General features: G+C 45.2%; 3 protein-coding genes across 3 annotated transcripts in view; 2 read left to right on the top strand and 1 right to left on the bottom strand.

The window, feature by feature from the left end:
• The window catches only part of LOC123757574 (FMRFamide receptor), a 687,359-nt gene that overhangs the window by 372,444 nt on the left and 287,415 nt on the right, over nt 1-27,500 (top strand).
• LOC123752934 (suprabasin-like) lies at nt 13,728-14,120 on the bottom strand. The gene has a single exon (XM_045734951.2). The coding sequence runs from the start codon at nt 14,118-14,120 to the stop codon at nt 13,728-13,730; it is 393 nt and encodes a 130-aa protein (XP_045590907.2).
• LOC138366337 (microtubule-associated protein 1B-like) overlaps nt 15,183-27,500 on the top strand; it is a 14,434-nt gene continuing 2,116 nt past the window's right edge. The window contains exons 1-3 of the mRNA XM_069327369.1: nt 15,183-15,497; nt 15,743-15,762; nt 24,655-24,775. Coding sequence (XP_069183470.1) covers nt 15,183-15,497; nt 15,743-15,762; nt 24,655-24,775 — 456 coding nt within the window. The remainder of the gene's footprint in view (nt 15,498-15,742; nt 15,763-24,654; nt 24,776-27,500) is intronic.

The following is a 27,500-nucleotide window of genomic DNA, read 5'->3' as shown; positions in this document are numbered from 1 at the left end:
GGCCTCGACGTCAACTTAAAAGTAAAGAGCCGGCCATCAGACTGGTGACTGGTGACGAGGAGCAGTTTGTACAAATGAACAAATCCATAAGGGCCGTGACGAGGATTCGAACCTACGTCTGAGAGCATCCCCGACGCTGCCTTAGTTTGTACAATTTGGAGGTTTAAAGATGGGATGGAACAGGTATGTTTAGGTGATATTTTATTATCTAGATTAATTCATATTATAAGAATATCTGGCCAACCGTTAATTTACGTGTGGGTGAGTTACAGATTTTCTATATATAAATTTACAGATTTTCTGCACACAAATTTACTCACTAGGAGATATTATACAGGGGAAAATACATATATATATATATATAAATATATATATATATATATATATATATATATATATATATATATATATATATATATATATATATATTATATATATATATATATATATATATATATATATATATATATATATATATATATATATATATATATATATATATATATATATATATATATTTATAAGACATCTTTTGAGTTGAGAAGGACCAGCAGTATGATTGGTATCTGATTGGTATCAGTCTTGTACCAATTTTATGGGTTTCTCAAGGGTCTTTGGTTGTCTGTCAATCTTTATTTATCTTTTAATCCTAATATATATACCAATTTCTGATCCAGGTTCCCAATTTTCTTGAAGTACCATTGTCATTGTTCAAAATTCCTGCCTCGCTTAAATCTGGCTCGTGCTTCCACACACACTGCTTGTTAATCCAAGATTTCTGTTTGGTAATTCATAGCTTGTTAAACCACGGTTTGTTATTGATAATCTATAAGCCTTGTTAAACGAATGCGTGTCCTTGTTATTTTTTTTTTCAAATGTCTCCGCATTCTGGCCTGTAATGAATCTTTAAGTGGCCCTCTCTCATCCTAAGGAGAAAAATAATTCGTCATATCAAGCAGTGACTCTACACTGTGTGTGTGTGTGTGTGTGTGTGTGTGTGTGTGTGTGTGTGTGTGTGTGTGTGTGTGTGTACTCACCTAATTGTGCTTGCGGGGGTTGAGCTCTTGCTCTTTGGTCCCGCCTCTCAACTGTCAATCAATTGGTGTACAGATTCCTGAGCCTACTGGGCTCTATCATATCTACATTTGAAACTGTGTATGGAGTCAGCCTGTGTGTGTGTGTGTGTGTGTGTGTGTGTGTGTGTGTGTGTGTGTATCAGACAGCTGGGACCAGCCCAAGAGCCACCAGTTGATTGACAGTTGAGAGGCGGGACCAATGAGCCAAAGCTCAAACCCCACCACCCCTGCAAGCACAATTAGATGAGCACAATTAAGTGAATACATCACACATACATGGCTTGAGTCGACATTTTTGTTCTTCACCCGATTTATTCATGCAATTGAAGATCTTTTAATTTATATTTACGTTCGGGTATAAGCTGTTGTTGTTGTGGCTAAAGAGTGAAATCGGTGTTGTATTTTTTTATTTTTATTTTATGACCGTGTTTGAGGTTATCACGTTTTTAGTTGTGTTTTAATTTTGGCGTTTCCAGAAGCGTTCGTTTTGTGTTCTTAGTTCCTATTTTGTGTTGAGGGAATTATTTGTGTTGCTTTGTTTTGGGATTTTTCTGTCTTGCTGATCAAGTGTTTTTAAATCCGGGAACCACACTGCAATGTTTTACAGGCACTCTAATGCAACTTGGGCATGGTGGGGGCTTAATACAGCTGCATACTCCAACTTGGGCATGGTGGGGGCTTAATACAGCTGCATACTCCAACTTGGGCATGGTGGGGGCTTAATACAGCTGCATACTCCAACTTGGGCATGGTGGGGGCTTAATACAGCTGCATACTCCAACTTGGGCATGGTGGGGGCGCCATAATACAGCTGCATACACCAACTTGGGCATGGTGGGGGCGCCATAATACAGCTGCATACTCCAACTTGGGCTTTTTGGCGCCATAATACAGCTGCATAGGTTAGTCTAGTTTAAGCTTTAACATCTTTAGAAGAATCCTCAGATACAAAACTGTAACTATATCGTAGATTATTTCTAATAATAATGTACTCGGTGGTCAGCGCGATGTTCAGCTGACATTCTTAAGAATATAAGGTATTTGTCCGTCCATATAGTGACACGTTCTCCCATTTGAATCTTTGAGGTCGTTGTCATGTCTCCGCGATTCCCGTCTCTCTTCAAGTGTCGTGAGGTTCCGTTCTCTCACTCGTTCATCATAGTATAATTCTCAGCAGTTTAGATATGATTCTCATTTGTCATATTTCTTAACTTGGCGGTCCTATATTTTTTTTTTTTAGGCTGGGGGTTTCACGCTGGTGCAGCATACTCTAGAAGAGTATGCTGGTGCAGCATACTCTAGAAGAGTATGCTGGTGCAGCATACTCTAGAAGAGTATGCTGGTGGTGAGCAGTGTTTTGACTGGCCATCATTGCATCAGTGTTTGAATGTTTGTGTTTAATATTTACTAATAATCGTGCGTGTTGATGTGGTCCTGCTGTGTTCTGTGAGTGTGTGTGTGTGTGTGTGTGTGTGTGGGAGCGGGGATGGGGTGTTGAGTGCGAGGAGTAACAAAGTGTGTTTATGTGACTGACTTGAGTCCGTCATCTCAACCTTCATAGTCTTATATGTGGAGTCTGCCTCCACAGTCCTTGTATGGAGTGTGCCTCCACAGTCCTTGTATGGAGTCTGCCTCCACAATCCTTGTATGGAGTCTGCCTTCACAATCCTTGTATGGAGTCTGCCTTAACAATCCTTGTATGGAGTCTGCCTCCACAATCCTTGTATGGAGTCTGCCTCCACAATCCTTGTATGGAGTCTGCCTCCACAATCCTTGTATGGAGTCTACCTTCACAATCCTTGTATGGAGTCTACCTCCACTAATTCCGCTGGGATTTCACTTTTCCAGGTTCCTCTGACACTGGGGAAGTTTTACCTAATGACCCTGTTGTGGATACATTTAGAAGGTCATGGGTTCAGTCAGTTCTCTGTTCGTGGCTTCTATCGAGATGATTTATGTTGATATATTAAATCAGCTTAATTATGCATAATATTGTTAATAATATGTACGTATTACTTGAACAAAGTAATGAGTCTTAATATGCAGATTATTTGATCAATGTCTGTCGCCAGAGGTACTTAAGAAATAAGAGATTTAAGAGAAAACTTAGTTTTCTTCAAGGAGTGCCGGATTAACCGGGCTGTGGTGGGTATGTGGGCCTGCGGGCCGCTCCAAGCATCAGCCTGGTGGACCAAACTCTCACAAGTCGCTTGGGAAGTAGAAGAACTCCCAGAACCCCATCAAGCAGGTATCATTGGCAAGACTGTATGCTAAGATGGCACCTATTTGACCCCTCGAAGAAAACGGCGGAGGTTTTTTTTTATAAGCTATAAAACAAGCACTATATTCTCATATGTAAAAGATGGTGTGACTCAAGGCTGTCTTGTAGGTCCCGTTACGGTGATCAGGTGTCACCAATGACACCAAGGAGTTACTTACAAGTGACACTATAAGGAGTTACGATGACACTTAACTCGCAAAGCCAATTCACGACACTTAACGACTGCGCTTATACAGACTTGATTTTGCTAACTTCGTAAATCAGACTAATAATTGACCAAAATGGATTTCAAAGTTGCACGTACTTGAAGCAAAATCAACACCTTTTGATGAATTAAATAATCTACGAGACTGGGGATTGAACACCGCCTGTACCGATGCTTGAGAAACGATATAACCCTACCTAAGAGACATGAGAAATATATGTGTGATATAAAATATATGTTTCTCACCACATTAAGATGAGAAAATATTATTTGTTTAGAAATAAATGCTGTTTTTTAATAATTCCCCCATTTTAGCAACCGCCAGATATCTCTGTGTTTGAGGGTTGGTCAATGTTGAACTTCTTGTTGAACAATCTTGTTCACTTGAAGCAGTTTTAAGCAAGTCTCGGTTACGTTCGAGCGGTGGAATGAACAGTCCAGCGGTTGTTCTTCTTATTTATGGCTGTTGTCCGTTCTGTTATGGCTGTATGTTCACTCACAGGCTGAGTGACGCAGCTACAGCGGTATATGTCCACTCACACAGGATGAGTGACGCTGCTATGGCGGCATACATTCACTCACAGGATGAGTGACGCTGCTATGGCGGCATACATTCACTCACAGGATGAGTGACGCTGCTATGGCGGCATACGTTCACTCACAGGATGAGTGACGCTGCTATGGCAGTATATATTCACTCACAGGATGAGCGACGTTGCTATGGCAGTATACATTCACTCACAGGATGAGTGACGCTGCTATGGCAGTATACATTCACTCACAGGCTGAGTGACGCTGCTATGGCAGTATACATTCACGTGAATGGCAGTATACATCCACTCACACAGGCTGAGTGACGCTTCTATTGCGACATAAATTCACTCACACCATGAGGGGCGCTACCCAATAAACTTATCCCTCACTTGGAAAATAAATTTTATATTTTTTGACTTGAGTTTAAAGCGTTCATTTAGTGCGCCTCTCCGCGCCTCAAGCCTCTCTCTCTCAGGAACAGCAAACAACTGTCTTAAGATGCTACATGAGGCGGTCCTTTCATGCAGGCCGGATATGCAAATGAACCTTACAGGAGAAGATTATTAAATTGACCTAAAGGCTTCGTAACTGTCCAGTCTCCACTTTTATGTAGTCGGCCTTGTAAAAAAAACAATATTCTAATTAGCCACAGGAGAATATATATGAATGTTTGGCGGGAGGTGGTTATAACTCAGTGGTCAACGCTTTTGTGAACTAATGATTATACAATTTTATAAATCATACAATATGTTGTAAGATTAGCTGTAGCGAATACAGCAACAGTATCTGCGGCGAATTACGGCTGTATGGAACTGATTATGAGGAGTTGTAGAGCAAAAATATATCCTTGAGCATATTTTAAGGTCCTTGAGCATATTTTAAGGTCCTTGAACATATGTTAAGGTCCTTGAACATATTTTAAGGTCCTTGAACATATTTTATGGTCCTTGAACATATTTTAAGGTCCTTGAACATATTTTAAGGTCCTTGGACATATTTTAAGGTCCTTGAACATATTTTAAGGTCCTTGAACATATTTTAAGGTCCTTGAACATATGTTAAGGTCCTTGAACATATTTTAAGGTCCTTGAACATATTTTAAGAGCCTTGAACATATTTTAAGGTCCTTGAACATATTTTAAGAGCCTTGAGCATATTTTAAGGTCCTTGAACATATTTTAAGGTCCTTGAACATATTTTAAGGTCCTTGAACATATTTTAAGGTCCTTGAGCATATTTTAAGAGCCTTGAACATATTTTAAGGTCCTTGAACATATTTTAAGAGCCTTGAGCATATTTTAAGGTCCTTGAGCATATTTTAAGGTCCTTGAGCATATTTTAAGAGCCTTGAACATATTTTAAGGTCCTTGAACATATTTTAAGAGCCTTGAACATATTTTAAGGTCCTTGAACATATTTTAAGAGCCTTGATCATATTTTAAGAGCCTTGAAAATATTTTAAGAGCCATGAGCATATTTTAAGGTCCTTGAACGTATTTTAAGGTCCTTGAGCATAATTTAAGAGCCTTGAACATATTTTAAGAGCCTTGAGCATACTTTAAGGGAGCGGAACCCTCGTATAGCACACTTGGTATAGCTTTTAACTCTGTATGGGACTTCTAGCATGTTGGCTTCTAGCACTTCTAGCAGTATGCAAGACAAGAGCAGTTGACCATGATGCTATTATCCCTATCCTGATCCCAGCCCTGCTAGAGACTGGCTGACTAGTAGAACACTTAAGAACAACAAATATTTTGTTTATCCCAACACCAGGGAGGAGAGGGAGCCGGTCGGCCGAGCGGACAGCACGCTGGACTTGTGATCCTGTGGTCCTGGGTTCGATCCCAGGCGCCGGCGAGAAACAATGGGCAGAGTTTCTTTCACCCTATGCCCCTGTTACCTAGCAGTAAAATAGGTACCTGGGTGTTAGTCAGCTGTCACGGGCTGCTTCCTGGGGGTGGAGGCCTGGTCGAGGACCGGGCCGCGGGGACACTAAAAAGCCCCGAAATCATCTCAAGATAACCTCAAGATAACCTCAAGATAACCTCAAGATAACCTCAAGATAACCAGCACGAATTGTTGACTGTTGTTTCTTGGTTGTCAGAAAGTATTTGGTGCCACACAAGAGGCCTCTGGTGGTGCTACACAAGAGGCCTCTGGTGGTGCTACACAAGAGGTTCCTGGTGGTGCCACACAAGAGGGTCCTGGTGGTGCCACACAAGAGGGTCCTGGTGGTGCCACACAAGAGGGTCCTGGTGGTGCCACACAAGAGGCCTCTGGTGGTGCTACACAAGAGGTTCCTGGTGGTGCCACACAAGAGGGTCCTGGTGGTGCCACACAAGAGGGTCCTGGTGGTGCCACACAAGAGGCCTCTGGTGGTGCTACACAAGAGGTTCCTGGTGGTGCTACACAAGAGGGTCCTGGTGGTGCTACACAAGAGGGTCCTGGTGGTGCCACACAAGAGGTTCCTGGTGGTGCCACACAAGAGGTTCCTGGTGGTGCTACACAAGAGGTTCCTGGTGGTGCCACACAAGAGGCCTCTGGTGGTGCTACACAAGAGGCCTCTGGTGGTGCTACACAAGAGGGTCCTGGTGGTGCTACACAAGAGGCTCCTGCTGGCGCTACACAAGAGGGTCCTGGTGGTGCCACACAAGAGGCCTCTGGTGGTGCTACACAAGAGGCTCCTGGTGGTGCCACACAAGAGGTTCCTGGTGGTGCCACACAAGAGGTTCCTGGTGGTGCCACACAAGAGGTTCCTGGTGGTGCCACACAAGAGGTTCCTGGTGGTGCCACACAAGAGGTTCCTGGTGGTGCCACACAAGAGGTTCCTGGTGGTGCTACACAAGAGGTTCCTGGTGGTGCTACACAAGAGGTTCCTGGTGGTGCTACACAAGAGGTTCCTGGTGGTGCCACACAAGAGGTTCCTGGTGGTGCCACACAAGAGGTTCCTGGTGGTGCCACACAAGAGGTTCCTTGTGGTGCCACACAAGAGGTTCCTGGTGGTGCTACACAAGAGGTTCCTGGTGGTGCTACACAAGAGGGTCCTGGTGGTGCTACACAAGAGGTTCCTGGTGGTGCTACACAAGAGGTTCCTGGTGGTGCCACACAAGAGGGTCCTGGTGGTGCCACACAAGAGGTTCCTGGTGGTGCCACACAAGAGGTTCCTGGTGGTGCTACACAAGAGGTTCCTGGTGGTGCTACACAAGAGGGTCCTGGTGGTGCTACACAAGAGGTTCCTGGTGGTGCTACACAAGAGGCTCCTGGTGGTGCTTCACAAGAAGGTCCTGGTGGTGCTACACAAGAGGGCTCCTGCTGGCGCTACACAAGAGGGTCCTGGTGGTGCTACACAAGAGGGCTCCTGCTGGCGCTACACAAGAGGTTCCTGCTAGCCCTACACAAGAGGGCTCCTGCTGGCGCTACAGAGGCAGGCTGCTGGGTCTGGGAAGGACCTCTCAGGTAGGAAACAAAGGCTTACAGTGAGAGGAGAGATATCAGAGTTGAGATAACAAGTATCTCAAGGGTCGCTACAGGGGGGGCCAATCCTGCTTTTAGAATGTCAACGACCTAACACGAAGGAATTGGATCTTTCATATCAATGTTTGTAGATGATGCACAATTAAAAATAAAGATCACAATACAGGAGAACTGTGATAACCTTGCAAAGTGATCTTGCAAAGTGATCTTGATCTTGATCTTTCACATCACTTCCCAAGTGGTGTGAAAATTTACTAATACACTCTAATTCAATCGCATTCAAAGCGATGAGGACAGGAACAGGATTGAAAAGTATGGGTGGTTATCTTGAGGTTATCTTGAGTGATAAGATTCTTCCATCCAGAGGGGAGAAAGATCTTGCAAAAACAAATAAAATGCCGGAAGTATATGGTAGCTGAATTCTTCACGCTATAGGAAGACAGCAGGGAAGGTTGGAATGGGGGGGACGTGATAACGACATACAAGATTCTGAGGAGAAGTGACCAAGTAATCAGAGAATTATTATTCAGAGGTAGGAACAACAGAACGAGCGGGCACAGAGGAAAACAAAGACACACACAAATTCTGAGGTTGGGGTTGGGGGGGGGGAAGATAGATTCAGTGTTGGTTGGCAATAAGCGAAATGGGTCAGACAAATGGTTTCCAATCAATAGGTCGTGACCCCCCCAATAGGGGGAGAGGTTACAGTGACCCCCCCCCTAAATAGGTAGGGGAGGGAGGAATTATCAGGGGGAAAGCGCCAAGTCATTACGACTATATAGCACTGGGAAGGGGGTCAGGATAAGGATTTGGGATGGGATGGGGAGGGAAGGAATGGTGCCCAACCACTTGTGGACGGTCGGGGATTGAACGCCGACCTGCATGAATCGAGACCGTCGCTCTACCGTCCAGCCCAAGTGACTGGGCTGGCAGGAGAGGGAGCCACACGAAATGTTTTCCAGTGAGTCGGGGAACCTAATTATCCGAGTACTAGTCCATTTGACTCATTGAGAATTAGCAAGCGGTGATGTATCCCAATTTGGCAACTTTTGTGAATTGTAAAAGAGAGGCAGTTTGTGCGGCAGGTTTTTTTTTTTTTTAAGGGCTAGTAAACAGGGCCGCCGGTCCACAAAGATGTGAAGGACTGGGGTTAGAGGAACTGGTGGGCGTGTTGTAGGCTGTCACTCAATTAGACAGCTTTGGGAGTATATATGTGTGACAAGATAAACGTCTTAACTCATTCAGAGTACGTAAACACAACATGCTTTATAGGCTGAAGGTGTCAGCGCGATGCTGTAATTACATCTAGGTAAGTACACACACACACACACACACACACACACACACACACACACACACACACACACACACACACACACACACACACACACACACACACACACACAGAGAGGTTTGCGACTAGGCTTGTTCCAGAGTTACGAGGGATGGGATATGAAGAGCGTCTGAAGGAACTGAACCTTACGACACTAGAGAAAAGAAGGGAGAGAGGAGATATGATAGGGACATATAAAATACTCAGGGGAATTGACAAAGTGGAAATAGATGAAACGTTCACACGTAATAATAACAGAACGAGGGGACATGGGTGGAAACTGGAAACTCAGATGAGTCACAGAGATGTTAGGAAGTTTTCTTTTAGCGTGAGAGTAGTGGGAAAATGGAATGCACTTGGGGAACAGGTTGTGGAAGCAAATACTATTCATACTTTTAAAACTAGGTATGATAGGGAAATGGGACAGGAGTCATTGCTGTAAACAACCGATAGCTGGAAAGGCGGGATCCAAGAGTCAATGCTCGATCCTGCAAGCACAAATAGGTGAGTACAAATAGGTGAGTACACACACACACACACACACACACACACACACACACACACACACACACACACACACACACACACACACACACACACACACACAGTTTCAAATGTAGATATGACAGAGCCCAGTAGGCTCAGGAATCTGTACATCAGTTGATTGACAGTTGAGAGGCGGGACCAAAGAGCAAGAGCTCAACCCCCGCAAACACAACTAGGTGAGTACAACTAGGTGAGTACACACACACACAAACACACACACACAAAGAAGCAGCGCAGGCTCTCAGCGTGCCTCTGGCAATGATCTTTAATGAGTCACTTATGTCGGGAGAATTGCCCAGTTGCTGGAAGAAGGCAAATGTCGTGCCGATCTTCAAGAAAGGTGATAGGGAGGAGGCACTTAACTATAGACCTGTATCACTGACAAGCATCCCCTGTAAAATACTTGAAAGAATAATTAGGCTACGACTGGTTGCACATCTGGAGAACATTAGGTTTGTGAACAAACATCAACATGGGTTCTGGACAGGGAAATCGTGCCTAACAAACCTTCTGGAATTCTATGATAAAATATCGAGGATAAGACAGGACAGAGATGGTTGGGCAAACTGCATATTTCTGGACTGCCAAAAAGCCTTTGATACAGTACCGCACATAAGACTGCTGTTCAAGCTCGAGAAGCAGGCGGGGTTGGGGGGAAAGGTCCTAGCATGGATAAGGAACTACCTAACAGGAAGGAGCCAAAGAGTTACGGTAAGGGGCGAGAAGTCGGACTGGCGAACAGTAACAAGTGGAGTACCACAAGGATCGGTGCTGGGACCAATTCTATTTCTTGTATATGTTAACGACATGTTTACAGGCGTAGAGTCCTACATGTCGATGTTTGCGGATGACGCAAAGTTAATGAGAAGAGTTGTGACAGATGAGGATTGCAGGATCCTCCAAGAGGACCTGAACAGGTTGCAGAGATGGTCACAGAAATGGCTACTGGAATTCAACACGAGCAAATGTAAAGTTATGGAAATGGGACTAGGAGATAGGAGACCAAAGGGACAGTACACAATGAAGGGGAACAGCCTACCTGTGACGACGCGCGAAAGAGACCTGGGGGTGGACGTAACACCTTATCTATCTCCTGAGGCACATATAAATAGGATAACGACAGCAGCGTACTCTACACTGGCAAAAGTTAGAACATCATTCAGAAACCTAAGTAAGGAGGCATTTAGGGCGCTTTACACTGCCTACGCGAGGCCAGTCTTAGAGTATGCCGCCTCATCATGGAGTCCCCATCTGAAGAAGCATATAATGAAACTGGAAAAGGTTCAGAGGTTTACAACGAGACTCGTCCCAGAGCTACGAGGGATGGGGTATGAGGAGCGCCTGAGGGAACTGTGCCTTACGACACTAGAAAGAAGAAGGGAGAGGGGGGACATGATAGGAACGTATAAGATACTCAGAGGGATTGACAGAGTGGACATAGACGAAATGTTCACACGGAATAGTAATAGAACGAGGGGACATGGATGGAAGCTTGAAACTCAGATGAGTCACAGAGATGTTAGGAAGTTTTCTTTTAGCGTGAGAGTAGTGGGAAAATGGAATGCACTTCAGGAACAGGTTGTGGAAGCAAATACTATTCATAATTTTAAAACCAGGTATGATAGGTAAATGGGACAGGAGTCATTGCTGTAAACAACCGATGCTCGAAAGGCGGGATCCAATAGTCAATGCTCGATCCTGCAGACACAACTAGGTGAGTACAACTAGGTGAGTACACACACACACACACACACACACACACACACACACACACACACACACACACACACACACACACACACACACAAACGGAAGTCTGCAATCAGTGAGTCATCTAGACAGTGTTGAAAGAGCGCTCTAGAGGTGTGTGTCTACTATCTGTGGAGATGCCGCCAGGAAGCAAGAGGAGACTAGAGCAGGCCGAGGCCAGGCTTAAGGCTCTGTGTTGCATAGTTGCAATGGCTGACCCGCCGGAAGGACACGGCTCCACACACCAAACGTGTCCATTAAAGTCAATTGAAGAGACTTGAACGTTCGAATCTGCGGCCCCGCTGTCTATGTTATTGAGATTGATGGCACTCTCTCTCTTCTGGCAGAATATCTGTGCCGCTTTTCCTTTCTCCTCTGGCACTCACTCACTCACTCACTCTGTGAGTGAATATCTGTGGCACACTCCCTAAAGTGCAGAGGATCTCTGGTACGCTGTTCAAGATCTGTGACACGCTGTTCAAGATCTGTGACACGCTGTTCAAGATCCGTGACACGCTGTTCAAGATCTGTGACACGCTGTTCAAGATCCGTGACACGCTGTTCAAGATCCGTAACACGCTGTTCAAGATCCGTAACACGCTGTTCAAGATCCGTAACACGCTGTTCAAGATCCGTAACACGCTGTTCAAGATCCGTAACACGCTGTTCAAGATCCGTAACACGCTGTTCAAGATCCGTAACACGCTGTTCAAGATCCGTAACAAACTGTTCATGATCCGTGTAGGTTTACTGAATGTAGAGGATCGAAGGGTATAGCCCCCAACACTGTTGAACAAACCCACAAGGGCCGTGACGAGGATTCGAACCCTCACCTCTGTTCATTACAAACACCAATATCTGCCCTTCATCGAAACCACTTCAGAAAAACTGGATATGCTGTTGGAGTTGCCAACGTAGCCAGTGCCCAACCTCCTAAGGTGTCCCTAAGGTGTCCCTACGTCAAGAAACTGTCGTACTAACGTGCTCTTATCCTAACCTACCCAGAGGACCTAAAACAGAAAACGGGGCAGTAAGACACTTTGGCCAGCCGATTCTATTTTTTCTACTACGACAATTTTGTTGGGATTTTTTGTAGCCTATACGATAGATAAACGACGTTCTTTGTAGGAGGACAGGTTTGGCTACCAAGACGACTCATTCTCTCAAATATGCACTCTAGTTGAGTCCATGTGAGGGAAGGTTAGGTGAGGTGGAAGCTGGCACTTTGCACTCTGACCTTAAGTCATTCAGATTACGGTCAAGCCAGTTATAGCTAAGAGTTGATGACTGCTAATTTGGGTCTGGAAGCAGGGCTTTCTCTAACAATGTGCACTCGTTCCGTCGCCACTGGTGTGGGCGTGAGCGGGTGTTGTAGGTGTGTCTTACCACACGTGTGTGGTGGCAGATGTGCTTATGATGTGTGGTTGTTCTTGCTGGGGATTAGCTACGGCACATAGGTTCTGCCTTCAATATCTTCGTATGGTGAATAGGTTCCAGAGCCTATTGGGATGTGACATTATATTTGAAGATGTGTATGGAGTCTGCCTCCACACACACACACACACACACACACACACACACACACACACACACATATATATATATATATATATATATATATATATATATATATATATATATATATATATATATATATATATATATATATATATATATATATATATATATATATATATATATATATATTATATACTTACGTGTCCATGCGTGTCGTCGCCTAGTGTACCAATATTAGTCTGACACTTCGTCCTATTAAAGAAAGATTATATATAAAGATTATATATAAAATGTTTGTGTCGTATTTACAGCGACAATACCATTGTGTGTGTGGGGGGGCGAGGCCCCCCACAATGCCCCCCCGGCACACCCCACTGTAGTTGCCGTAACAAAGCAATGCTTATATCGACATTTGCCATTACCTCCAAGACAAATGCGAGTGTCTTAATGCGTTGGGGGGTCAGACAGTGTTTTTTGTCGGCTATTTATGCCAGCATTGTGTGTGTGTGTGTGTGTGTGTGTGGTTGGTGTGTGTGTGTGTGTGTGTGTGTGTGGTTGGTGTGTGTGTGTGTGTTCGTTTCGACAGCAGCAGCGGTCTTTGTTGATGGTCCGGTTCCGTCGTCATCAGAAATGGAACTGAAGTCATACTTATGCTAGGATAGCCGTGTGGTTGGTGGAGCTTTCCAACAGAGCGACATGCAGGCACCAACCAACCAACCAACCAACTTATCGGACTTGACATTTAACCGTGATACAGGTCGGCCACACACAGTTTAATCTCCGTTACAGCACCCTAGTGAATGGCGCATTGGTTATATAACGTCGCCTCGACAGTTAGATGAACCGGGTTCGAGGCGTTATAAGTAGAGGTTCCTCGTTTTTTTGACATTTTGTCATTTATAATTAGATTTAGTGCTTTGCAACCTTGATGTAAGACTTGTCATTTTGCCATCAAATATGTGTGGACGTTTTAAGGAGATTTTGACCGCCATAGTCACAAGGATTTGGCGGTCAAATCTGAGCCATTTGGCCAGCTTTCTGAGCCATTTGGCCAGCTTTCTGAGCCATTTGGCCAGCTTTCTGACCCATTTGGCCAGCTTTCTGAGCCATTTGGCCAGCTTTCTGACCCATTTGGCCAGCTTTCTGTCCCATTTGGCCAGCTTTCTGAGCCATTTGGCCAGCTTTCTGAGCCATTTGGCCAGCTTTTTGAGCCATTTGGCCAGCTTTCTGAGCCATTTGGCCAGCTTTCTGAGCCATTTGGCCAGCTTTCTGAGCCATTTGGCCAGCTTTTTGAGCCATTTGGCCAGCTTTCTGAGCCATTTGGCCAGCTTTCTGAGCCATTTGGCCAGCTTTCTGAGCCATTTGGCCAGCTTTTTGAGCCATTTGGCCAGCTTTCTGACCCATTTGGCCAGCTTTCTGAGCCAAATTGATTGTTTATTTCAATTTCTGGGTCAGCCTCACTATTTTACAAGGACTCGACGTTAAATACTATTTATTCATATCCTCTTTAAAGCCTCTTAAGTGTCCAGTGCACTTTTAAAATGTAGTTGATTTGTTTACACACGTGGTTAAGGCGCGAACGACCTCTTGAGTCTTTGTTAGCAGTCTGAGAGCTTTCGCCTTAAACCTTGGCCCAGTCACCTGGAGGTGGACGGTAGAGCTACGGTCTGGCTTCATGCAGGTCGGAGTTCAATCCCCGACCATCCAAGTGGTTGGGCACCATTCCATCCCTTCGTCCCATCCCAAACCCTTATCCTGACCCCCTTCCAGGTGTTATATATATATATACAATCGTTTAATGGCTTGGCGCTTTCTCCTGATCGTTCCCTTCTCTTCCCCTTCATTTTTTTCCCCCTGGAACTCGACCCTGCTATTGGTTTACAACCAGGTACCCAGTTACTGCTGGGGTTATATCTTATCTTGAGGTTATCTTGAGGTTATTACGGGGCTTAGCGTGCCCGCGGCCCTGTCTTCGACCACGCATTCACTTTTTGTTACACAATCCCCCCCCCCCAGGAAGCAGCCCGTAGCAGCTGTCTAACTCCCAGGTACCTCTTTGCTGCTAATTTTATACGGCAACATTTTGGGGTTACCGCACGGTCACTCACCTAGCAACACTGTGGGGTTACTGCACGGTCACTCACCCGGCAACACTGTGGGGTTACTGCACGGTCACTCACCCGGCAACACTGTGGGGTTACTGCACGGTCACTCACCCGGCAACACTGTGGGGTTACTGCACGGTCACTCACCCGGCAACACTGTGGGGTTACTGCACGGTCACTCACCCGGCAACACTGTTCACCGTCTCGGCTACATTAAGGCGAAAATGTAGAGCGGAAACTGACAGATCGTCCATGTGTCAGTAAACACCGGGTTAACCATTCATTTGTTTTTCTACTTAGTGAACGTCTTAAGTAATTGCGAGTTTAATGTTTGTTTACGTTAGATAAACGTCGGTGGTAGATGTGCGCCCCCCAGAGAAAATACCCTTTGAGCAACAAAGTGAGGAAGAAAGTAGGCAAGAAAGTGAGGAAGAAAGTAGGCAAGAAAGTGAGGAAGAAAGTAGGCAAGAAAGTGAGGAAGGAAGTGGGCAAGAAAATGAGGAAGAAAGGGAGGAAGACAGTGGGCAAGAAAGGGAGGAAGAAAGTGGGCAAGAAAGTGGGCAAGAGAGTGGGCAAGAAAGTGGGCAAGAAAGTGGGCAAGAAAGTGAGGAAGAAAGTGGGCAAGAAAGTGAGGAAGAAAGTGGGCAAGAAAGTGAGGAAGAAAGTAGGTAAGAAAGTGAGTCGAGCTTGGTGGCAGGGGTCAACAAGAGTCGTTTATGTGTCGTGGGATTCGGGGTTGAGGTCGTCTTCCCCAAGCTTGCTTTAGTCTTACGACTCTCTTGACAGGTTTATGAAGACGCTGTCAAGGTTTGCTTTTCCCAGGTGAGGGTGTAGGGAGCGCTCCCACACGGACGCCACCACCACCACCTCACCAGTGAGCCATAGAGACATAAGAATGTGTTTTCTTTTTCCACTTAACAGGTGGAATCATATGCACTATAGTAAGTGACATAGTGGAGGCAGACTCCATTCGCAATTTCAGATGTAGATATGATTGAGGCCAATAGAGGTTCAGGAACCTGTAAAACAGATGATTGACGGGTTGAGAGGCGGGACCAAAGAGCCGCAGTTCAACACCCCCACAAGCGCAAGTAGGTGAGTGCACCCAACACTCACGCCGCTTCAGGCAGTCACTCAGGTGGCAGTCACTCAGATCACTCACGCCGCTACCGATGGCAGTCACTCAGGCCTTCGGGACAGGCAAAAGCTGAGTCAGTCTGAATAACGTTGGAACTCCAGGTGGTTCCTCCAGGTGGTAGCCACAGATGGTACCCTGAGATGGTGCATGGGCCCCTCCCCTGGTGGTACCCCACAGGTGGTACCCACAGGTGGTTACATAGCACCTGTGGGAACCTGGAGAGTCCTCCTTCGCTAATCATACAGATGATCAAACTCCTTCAGCGTCCTTTTAAGTTAACCAATGGATGTGTTAACGTACTGATAAGCTATATATATAACTTATCAGTACTAAGCTGATAAGCTACATATACAGCTTAACAGCTTAGCTACAGTACCACTAGCTGATAAACTACATCAACAAATACAGGGAGCAGAATTATCTGACATAGCCTATTAAAAGCCTCGTGTATCTATCCTGTCGTCACATGATGACAATTGCAAGTAAATGGCCATGCTCACTTACTTGAGCATGCTGCAGGGCTGTTGAACTAGTTACGCTTCTTCTGAGATGCTGAGCTCGCCCGCGCCTTGACGGGGTAGAATACTGAACGGCCTTAGGGACACCACTGGCATCCCGAAGGTACTATAGTGCCTGCCGACGGCCACAGTGGGAGTCGAACACACACACACACACGCTGTGTATAATGTGGACCAGCTCTAGCAGTAGCAGCAGCAGCAGCAGCAGTAGTAGCAGCAGCAGCGTGTTGGCGAGGGTGATTGAGATGCTGTCAGCGTCTGCTCCTTGAGGCCAGGAACCGCCGTCTCCACCTTGAGTACGAGTGGATATTAAATCGTCTTAAATCATCTTCAGGCCGGTTAACTCTACTCGTCCACTCTCAGAGCAGCCTCACAGCATCCCTATACTCACCATTCTCGACATTCGTCCGAAGATCGACCCCGAAATTTTTTCCATCAGCCCAGTATAAACCCATCGCCAGATTCATCTACTCACCTCGCCGCCCCTTCCTCCTCCTTCTGGACCCTACTCACGCCGGTGAGTAAATACCCAATAAAACCCTGAACAGTTCATATTATATGTTCATATCATATCAAACCTGTTCATATCATATGTTCAAACATATCTAGGTTTTGATATGTCATTTTTGGAGGGGGTTATAAAACTGTTTTGTGGTAAGTAAATGCTTTACTACATTGGTTTTGATATTAGCTTCATCCTCCTGCTTTTGGTAGTACTTATAGGTAACGATGGGGACCATAGTATTTATATCGACATACAACGAAATTAGAAAGTAGATATTGGCACTATTGAGTTGGACAAGCCGGAAAACTATTTTTTATTTACGTTGCAAAGACAGACTAAACTAACCTAACCTTCCTAGGCCTAATTCATGATATCTGAGGCTTAATATAGTGTATATGTGTGCTATACTAGGCCAAGGAATATTGTTTTTTAGCTTAATTTTTTTAATTCTTTACTGGTCAATATGCTGACGATGAGCCACAATAACGTGACTGAAGTATGTTGACCAGATCCACACACTAGAAAATGAAGGGACGACGATGTTTCGGTCCGTCCTGGACCATTCTCAAGTCGATTGTCTAGTGTGTGGATTAGTCAACATGGTCAATATGCAACTATCTAAAAGTTAAGTACCTACGAATTCGTGACTATTAACGATGGTCACAATAGTTCCTACCTAAACAGAAGGATGGAGGGTTGGTTTTGATATTAACTTAAGGGTAGGGTGACCAGTAATTGTTGGGACTAAGTAACTACGCTGTTGTCAGGCTGCCAAGAGCTGGCTGGCCGGCTGTTGCTAAATATTGTTGTCCAGAATCATTAAACAGAACCTGCTTTCAGGGGCACAGAAATGTGAACTCCAAAACCTGGGCTGAGCGGACCTTTCTGCTGTACAAACCTTACATGAAGCGTGAGACACAGCGCCAGCCGTGGAAGTATGTCTACGTTAAAGAGTTAAAAGGTCAGCAGACTCCAAATTTAGGTTAAGATGGCAGTCTTGAAGTGTCTCCCCGGACACAGGGCTGCCAACATGTCAGCCTCTCTCTCTCTCTCTCTCTCTCTCTCTCACCCTTCTCATCAACAACACATATCGACGCTGCCTCAGTTAGTCCCTCCTCCTCCTCCTCCTCCTCCCAGCACATAAGTTGATGTTTGGTAAACAAGACGGCGGCCAATCACGATGGAGAATGTGTTTTACGTGGTTGTAGTTCCTTGTGGTGTTTGAAGGTATTAATATAGGTGTGGAGGATGAATGGGGCGGGTCTTAGAGACACACACACGTACCTGGAGGAGTTTGAATGGCCACCTGGACCCAGCGACGCCGCTCCGAGACGGAAGGGTTGGCAACCCCCACCTCTGTGGGCCCCCACGTGTATCTTGACATTTAGGTAACGATGCCATTTGTCCTTTATTTTTTTTTTTTTTTTTTTACGTTTTGTCTTTGTAATTAATAAATACAGTAATGTATGAGGTGCTCGCGCGCGAACGCTACGTTTACAAACACGGTGAGAAAATAAACAAAGTCTCAAGGTTATCATTCATTTGCATGCTGGAAATGGAAGACACATTGTTGACCTTGCCGGGCCAGGTATGCTTGGGCAGGCCTCCCTTACCCCAACCCCCCACCCCGTCCCCAACCCCATCACACCCCCCCCCCTTCCATCAACCCTCCCCCCCCCACCCACCAACCCCCCATGCGGGACCCCCACACACACACTCATCTCTCATAGGGGGGTAATGTTATTTATACATTACGGTGGAATTAATAGAAAACTGCGAACTGCTATATATATATATATATATATATATATATATATATATATATATATATATATATATATATATATATATATATATATAATATATATATAAAATGGTTGAGAGAATGAAGTGAATGGCAAGATGAGGTAACACCCATCGGGAAGGGGGGGGGGTAGGGAGAACCCCCCTCCCCCCCACCAGAACAGTTTCAGTAGACAACGGCCTGTTTCATCCATTGACGATCTGTTGGCAAGCTTCAGTCCCCCCCCCCCCACGATTCTAGGGAGGGGTACTGAGCCCGGCTCTCTTTTTTTTCACCTAACTTTCAAACTGTTGGTTGCTTTAATGGAATTATTCCAGTGGTTCCCCTATTTGCCATAGCTGTTTTTTTTTTTTTTTTAAAGGGTCCAGGTACTGGAGTCGGCTTCGTTCTCGATTCGCAATCGGGAATTGCGGGTTCGAATCCAGGGGGGCGAGACAGAAATGGTTGGGTACGTTCATTTCCTATGCCTCTGTTCACCCTAGCAGCAAATAGGTACGGAGGAGTTAAGTCACCTTGTTGTGGTGGGGGGTGGGGGGAGGTGAGAAGGGGGACCTTGATATAAGCTTAACGTGTCTGCATACACAGTCTGCCTGTCCCCGACAAAATGAATTATTAATTGTTAAAGCTTTGAATGGAGAGCGCTTCTACGAAACTAGTGATTGGATGAACATCCCAGCGAATTTCCACTCACAGGATGAGTGGCGGTGCCCAATACTGTCACTATGGCGGCGTGTCCACTCACAGGATGAGTGACGCTGCCCAATACTGTCACTATGGCGGCGTGTCCACTCACAGGATGAGTGACGCTGCCCAATACTGTCACTATGGCGGCGTGTCCACTCACAGGATGAGTGACGCTGCCCAATACTGTCACTATGGCGGTGTGTCCACTCACAGGATGAGTGACGCTGCCCAATACTGTCAGTATGGCGGCGTGTCCACTCACAGGATGAGTGACGCTGCCCAATACTGTCACTATGGCGGTGTGTCCACTCACAGGATGAGTGGCGCTGCCCAATACTGTCACTATGGCGGCGTGTCCACTCACAGGATGAGTGACGCTGCCCAATACTGTCACTATGGCGGTGTGTCCACTCACAGGATGAGTGACGCTGCCCAATACTGTCACTATGGCGGTGTGTCCACTCACAGGATGAGTGGCGCTGCCCAATACTGTCACTATGGCGGCGTGTCCACTCACAGGATGAGTGACGCTGCCCAATACTGTCACTATGGCGGCGTGTCCACTCACAGGATGAGTGACGCTGCCCAATACTGTCACTATGGCGGCGTGTCCACTCACAGGATGAGTGGCGCTGCCCAATACTGTCAGTATGGCGGTGTGTCCACTCACAGGATGAGTGGCGCTGCCCAATACTGTCACTATGGCGGTGTGTCCACTCACAGGATGAGTGGCGCTGCCCAATACTGTCACTATGGCGGTGTGTCCACTCACAGGATGAGTGGCGCTGCCCAATACTGTCACTATGGCGGTGTGTCCACTCACAGGATGAGTGGCGCTGCCCAATACTGTCACTATGGCGGTGTGTCCACTCACAGGATGAGTGGCGCTGCCCAATCTTGAGAAAAATATAGATTAATACAGGATTTTCACAGTCTTACTGAAGGCCCCGGTCAGCTTTTAACAAATTTGATTCAAATCAGATTCTAACTCTGATTCTTTTAACAATATATTTCAGGCAGCTGACAGCTGGAAGGGCTGCGACATTCTGTATCTTAACTCACAGGAGACCTTAACAAGTTAAGAGGCACATGGTATTAGGGAGGTTACCCTAAGTGGGGATTAGGGTTTGGTTAATACCAAGAGAGCAGGGTTATCATAAGCCTGCGTGGTAGGTGGAGTGCCCCAGGGCTCTGTCTTGGGGCACTCTGGGAAATTGCGGAGTCCGAATGCAGAAAATATTAAAAAAAAAAATCGTGATTAGTAGGTATCTCACGTCAAAATGTAATGCATAAATGTATAGAATGAGGTAAGTGGGATACTAGGATATATTTCAACAAATTTTTGTCAAAAAGATATCTAATGTTAATTATTCCTCAGCTTTATCTTGCCCTAGTTAAATCCCATTTAGATTATGCACTTGTCATCGGGATGAAAAAACTATGCAAACTGCATGTATCGCGAGAAAGAAGATATGCAGTTCAGTTCTTGTCTCCATACTATAGAATAGAGATAAATTCACTTAAACGCGTCCAGAAGAAAACAAAAGTTAATCCCAGGAATTAGAAACATTCCTGTAAAGAGAGATTTTTTAACAAATCTGGACTTTGCATTCACTAGAATGACGAAGATTAAGGAGGTGACATGATCTTACTGGCCGTCCTGCTAGGAACACACAGCCACCGCAGCGCGTACAGCACCATCCACAAGCAAGAAAACCCGCTGGGAACGCAGACGATGAGTCGCAACGCGTCTTGAAGATATAAGAACTAAACTACACACCAGAAAAGATGAGACGACGACGACGTTTCGGTCCATCCTGGACCATTATCAAGTCGACTGTGGTCCTTATCACAAACGTCGTCCGTCTCCTCCCTCATCTTCTGGTGTGTAGATTAGTTCCCGCTGGAAATGTCTTGAAAATATATATGAATAAGGACCCCGAGATGTTTGACGCCCAGCAAGAGGCCTTGTCGCCCATCTTAAATATCAACAAACAGCTCATCAAAAATGATACACAGCCCGTCAAGACTTGTCACTCACACATAAAGAACAGCTAATCACGCCAAGCGGAAGACGGGACTTGATAGTGGAGGCGTCCGCAGTCAAGCCTTCTTAGAATGGTAAATGTTAACTAGAGGGGATGGTGTAGACACTCACGGTCACTCACTGATGGTGAAGACAGACACGGTCACTCACTGATGATGAAGACCCACACTGTCACTCGCTGATGATGTAGACACTCACTGTCACTCGCTGATGATGTAGACACTCACTGTCACTCGCTGGTAGGGAAAGGAATCTGTTGAGACATTGTGAACCTCAAGAAACATTTGCTTCTCTATAAAAACCTTAATATTGGAGAAATAGAATAAAAGTAAGGATCGAATTTTTGAAAAAAAGTTTAATTAGGTATGATAACAAAAAGTTCATTAGGAACTGTCGTTATTTTTTCATTCCGAACATCAAAGTTGATCTGTCAATTTGTCACAGCTTTCAAATATCTAATTATCGTTGTCTCCCCCCACCCCTTCCAGTCATCCCACTCTCCCGTCAACTGCTGATTAAGTTTCCGTCTTAAAAATGTCTTCGAGAATTTGTTCATTACCAAAGTGTTCCAATTTAATATGTCTTCCCCCTAGCTTGAAGTTTGAACTCTTTCCAAAGGGTTCAAACAAAGGGTTCAACTCTCTCCAAAGGGTTCAACACAAATCTGAATACAGACACCATCGAGACCTAAGGGCCAGATTCACGAAGCAATTGCGCAAGAACTTACGAACCTGTACATCTTTTATCAATCTTTGGCGGCATTGTTTACAATTATTAAACAGTTAATGAGCTCCGAAGCACCAGGCGGCTGTTTATAACAACAGTTGATTGGCAAGTTTTCATGTTAGTAAACTGTTTAATAAATGTAACCAAAGCCGTCAAAGATTGAGGAAAGATGTACACGTTCGTAAGTACTTGCGTAACGGCTTCGTGAATCTGGCCCCCAGAACAACAAACCCAAGTCGATTGACAATCGACTCGAGAATGGTCCAGGACGGACCGAAACATCATCGTCCCCTTCACCTTCAAGTGTGTGATCTGGTCAACATACTTTAGCCACGTTATTGTGACTCACCGCCTGCATCAAACCCATCCTAACCTATACACCAAACAGTATTATTTAATATAAATAAACCTAACTATACACCAAGCAATATTGTTTAATATAAATCAATTTATATTTACGATATTACCGGTCTTCATTACCGGGGAAAACATTTCAGTATTGCGACCTTCGGAACGGCCGCTGACTGGAGCTATTTTGTTAGTAGATATAGAAAGTTATTTTGTTGATGAATATAATTTAGAGTTGTGAGTGGACCGGTGGGAAAAATTCAGGCACCAAATCCAATTCCATTCATCACACTCCGCATGAAATGCGTTTTAGACATGACTGACAGCGTGTTAGAGTTGAGAGCTGGTAAAGCGCTGCTCATGTCAGCTGCAGCGCTGCCAACGCCTCACGAAAGCCCTTCACCCCTTGAAATCTTCCTTGGCTATAAAAGGGGTTAAAAAGCTTTGCACCTTTTCTGTAAATATTAAAGATTGGGGGGGGGGGAGTGGCAAGCCATTACGAGTATATAGCACTGGGAAGGGGGATTAGGATTTGGGATGGGACGGGGGAGGGGAAGGAATTGTGCCTAGTCACTTGGACGGTCGGGGATTGAACGCGGACCTGCATGAAGCCGAGACCGTCGCTCTACCGTCCAGCCCAAGTGGTTGGGGATGGAGCATTATTGACAGAGATGAACAGTTTTCAAGAATACATTGAATAAGAATATTGGTGAAAGGGAGTGAGCATAAACAGTACAGGCCTATGATCCTGTGGTCCTGGGTTCGATCCCAGGCGCCGGCGAGAAACAATGGGCAGAGTTTCTTTCACCCTATGCCCCTGTTACCTAGCAGTAAAATAGGTACCTGGGTGTTAGTCAGTTGTCACGGGCTGCTTCCTGGGGGTGGAGACCTGGTCGAGGACCGGGCCGCGGGGACACTAAAGCCCCGAAATCATCTCAAGATAACCTCAAGATAGCCTATAGTGCCGACTGCCCATTTGTAGAGTATTTCTGGCAGTCTCCCGTGATACGATCATTATTTTCTGTATTAAAGCAAAAAAGAAAACTAGTTCGAAAGACCACTGTTTTTTTCGAGGGTAAACTCCAGAGGTAGTATAGTTGAACACTGATATGATGTGTTCATCTAGTTGTGCTTGCGGGGGTTGAGCTCTGCTCTTTCGGCCCGCCTCTCAACTGTCAATCAATCTACTGTTACTAACTACTATTTTTTTTCCCTCCACACACACACACACACACACACACACACACACACACACACACACACACACACACACACACACACACACACACACACACACACACACACACACACACACACAGGAACAGGTTCATCTCAGGAACCTGTACACCTGTTGATTGACGGTTGAGAGGCGGGACCAAAGAGCCAGACCTCAACCCCCGCAAGCACAATTTGGTGAGTACACATACACACACACACACACACACACACATACACACACACACACACACACACACACATACACACACACACACACACACACACACACACACACACACACACACACACACACACACACACACACACACACACACACACACACACACACATACCCCCCAGGAAGCAGCCCGTAGCAACTGTCTAACTCCCAGGTACCTATTTACTGCTAGGTAACAGGTGCATCAGGTTGAAAAAAATTCTTGCTGTTACGGGCTGCTTCCTGGGTGAGTATTCACCTATTTGTGCTTACCGGGGTTGAGCTCTGGCTCTTTGGTCCCGCCTCTCAACTGTCAAATCAACTGGTGTACAGATCCAGTAGGCTTAGTGTGTGTGTGTGTGTGTGTGTGTGAACCCGAAGATTGTGATGTTATAGATATCGCAGAGACAAGTATCATACCACCAGCATATCGCTCTACCCTCTCTTTGCTACTCTCTCTCTCTCTCTCTCTCTCTCTCTCTCTCTCTCTCTCTCTCTCTCTCTCTCTCTCTCTCTCTCTCTCTCTCTCTCTCTCTCTCTCTCTCTCTCTCTCTCCCCCCCCCATCACCTCCCTTGCCTCCTGTTCCTTCCCGACTTTGTGGCTTTATATGAAATTTTTTTCTTGAAGTATAAGTAGGGAATGTGAAGGTTCACGTGAAGGCACAGGAGCAGATGAACGTGCAGATGAAGATGATGATACAGGTGCAGTTGAAAGTGACGATCAGGTGATGGTGATGATTCAGGTGAAGGTGAGTAGGTGAGAGGTTTAAAATATAGGTGTTGGCGAAGGAGCAGGCAGAAGGGAGGGGGCTGGGAGGAGAAAAAAAATTAAAGATTTAGAAATGGGAACTAGGAAGTATATTATGGGAGAAGGCGGTTGGGCAGCAGTCCGTCCGTCTTGCTGACACCATGTTTGTATGTTTGGAAGGTAAAGCAACCATGCTCTCATTTTGCCAGGTGGCTGGCTGGGGAGTGCTTGAAGATTATTTTACCACCTGTTGGAGTGGGACTGACTTAAGACAGAGTTTGAGGCGTGTATGTTTGGCGCATCGCGATGCGTGCTTTGCTGTGCTTTTTGGCGGGTCATGTCTTGGAGGCCAAGTATGGTTAGTGTGTTGACCAGACCACACACTAGAAGTTGAAGGGACGACGACGTTTCGGTCCGTCCTGGACCATTCTCAAGTCGATTGTCAATGGTCCAGGACGGACCGAAACGTCGTCGTCCCTTCAACTTCTAGTGTGCGGTCTGGTCAACATACTTCAGCCACGTTATTGTGACTCATCGCCTGCATATGGTTAGTGTGGTTAATGATCCGTTGACTAGATATAATAACGTGGATATGGTTGGTAATACTGGATTGATGAGTATTCGGTAATTAGCGATCCGAACCTAGTGTTCATCAAAGCCTAGTTTTCATTCCGGTTACCGAACACTTAACGGTTCTCAGACCGGTTATCGAACGGATAGCACTAGACCGGATAACGTGGAGAGGAAATACCGGTATCCGTCTATAGCCCCCTCCTCCCTGCAACATAGTATTATTGGTACATAAATTCATGCACATATTTATTCATATATTCATGTTGGTAAACACACACACACACACACACACACACACACACACACACACACACACACACACACACACACACACACACACACACACACACACACACACACACATATGTTATAGAGCCCAGTAGGCTCAGGAATCTGTACACCTGTTCATTGACAGTTGAGAGGCGGGACCAAAGAGCCAGAGCTCAACCCCCGCAAGCACAATTAGGTGAGTACACACACACATACACACACACACACACACACACACACACACACACACACACACACACACACACACACACACACACACACACACACACACACACACACACACACACACACACACACACATATATGTGTGGTCGTGGTCGCGAAGGAAGCCAACTACACGAGACCGGACACTGGCCAAGGTTTAATTTATGGAGCAAACTTCCTCCCCTCAAGATAACGAGTCTCCGATGGATACTCTGTGCGTCGCACCTTAGGTAAACTCACTATCTACACTACAGCGTAAATCTTTGGTACACTTTGTGCGGGCCGCTGCAAGCAACAGCCTGGTGGACCACCAAACTCTCACAAGTCAAGCTTGGCCTCGGGCCGGGCTTGGGAGAGTAGAAGAACTCCCAGAACCCCATCAACCAGGTGTATATAAGGGAGCCTGACTGCTGATGAGTGGACAGCGCTCTGGATTCGTAATCCTGAGGTTTCGGGTTCGATCCCCGGTGCAGGCGGAAACATATTGGAGATTTTTTTTTACCTTGATGTTCCTGTTCACCTAGCAGTAAATAGGTACCTGGGAGTTAGACAGCTGCTACGAGCTGCTTCCTGGGGGTGAGTAACAAAAAGGAGGCCTGGTCGAGGACCGGGCCGCGGGGACCCGAAATCATCTCAAGATAACCTCAAGAAGATATTATATAATTTGTTTATTTTAATATTTTAAATATTATATAAATATAATATAAAATATTATAAATATTTTAAATAATATATTAAATTTTAAATATTATGTAACTTTTCATCGCACTTTTATTAAAAGTGTTTTTTCGAGTGATTTTGTGAGGGGGGAAAAACATGATTTGGAATAAATTATGAAGACAAAGCACTATTCCAGCACAACTATATTACACTTGGAAGGGATATGAGGATAAGGATTTAGGATAGGACTGAGGGAAGGAATATAGTGCCTCAAACACTTACGGACGGTTGGGAATTGAACACCGACCTGCATGACGCTCTACCGTCGCTCTACCGTCCATGTGTCGTGGACGTGATTGAGACCCCAGCGGCTCTGTCCTCTGGAGACAGGAAGGTTACCATCACCCTGAGCTTTATATATATATATATATATATATATATATATATATATATATATATATATATATATATATATATATATATATATATATATATATATATGTATATATATATTATAATATATATATATATTTTTTGGTTTTGGTCTTGACTTTAAATAGGGTGTATCCTTCGGGCAGGTGGCGATTATATGGCACTGGGTGAAAGACTGGGTACAGCCCGTGGTGCTGCTGTACCCTGTGTACCCACATACCCACATGATCAGGAAGGGTACACTGTTCACCTTGTAGAGTCACTGTCAGCCTAGGATGGGTGGCTCTCTCTCTCTCTTGACCCTGCTCCTCAATGCCATTTGACAGTGGCAGATCAGTGGTGCCAGAGAGTGCCATCCAGCATTGTAATCTCGTGAAGTGTCTTTCTGAGTCGAGAAGTTCAAGATAAAACTTATCTTGAACTTGTTTATGATTGAAACTTATTGCCTACATTTCACTTTCTCACTTAAACGTTTTTAAAAAAAAAATATGATTTCAAAATCAATTTCAACCATATTAAAATACAAAAAAAAATCTTATTAAAATACAATCACAAATAACTCTTTC

The sequence above is a fragment of the Procambarus clarkii genome, chromosome 19 (assembly GCF_040958095.1).
Source record: "Procambarus clarkii isolate CNS0578487 chromosome 19, FALCON_Pclarkii_2.0, whole genome shotgun sequence".
Taxonomy (NCBI): domain Eukaryota; kingdom Metazoa; phylum Arthropoda; class Malacostraca; order Decapoda; family Cambaridae; genus Procambarus; species Procambarus clarkii.
The sequence above is the reverse complement of the archived record's forward strand: the minus strand, read 5'-3'. Positions and strand labels throughout refer to the sequence as shown.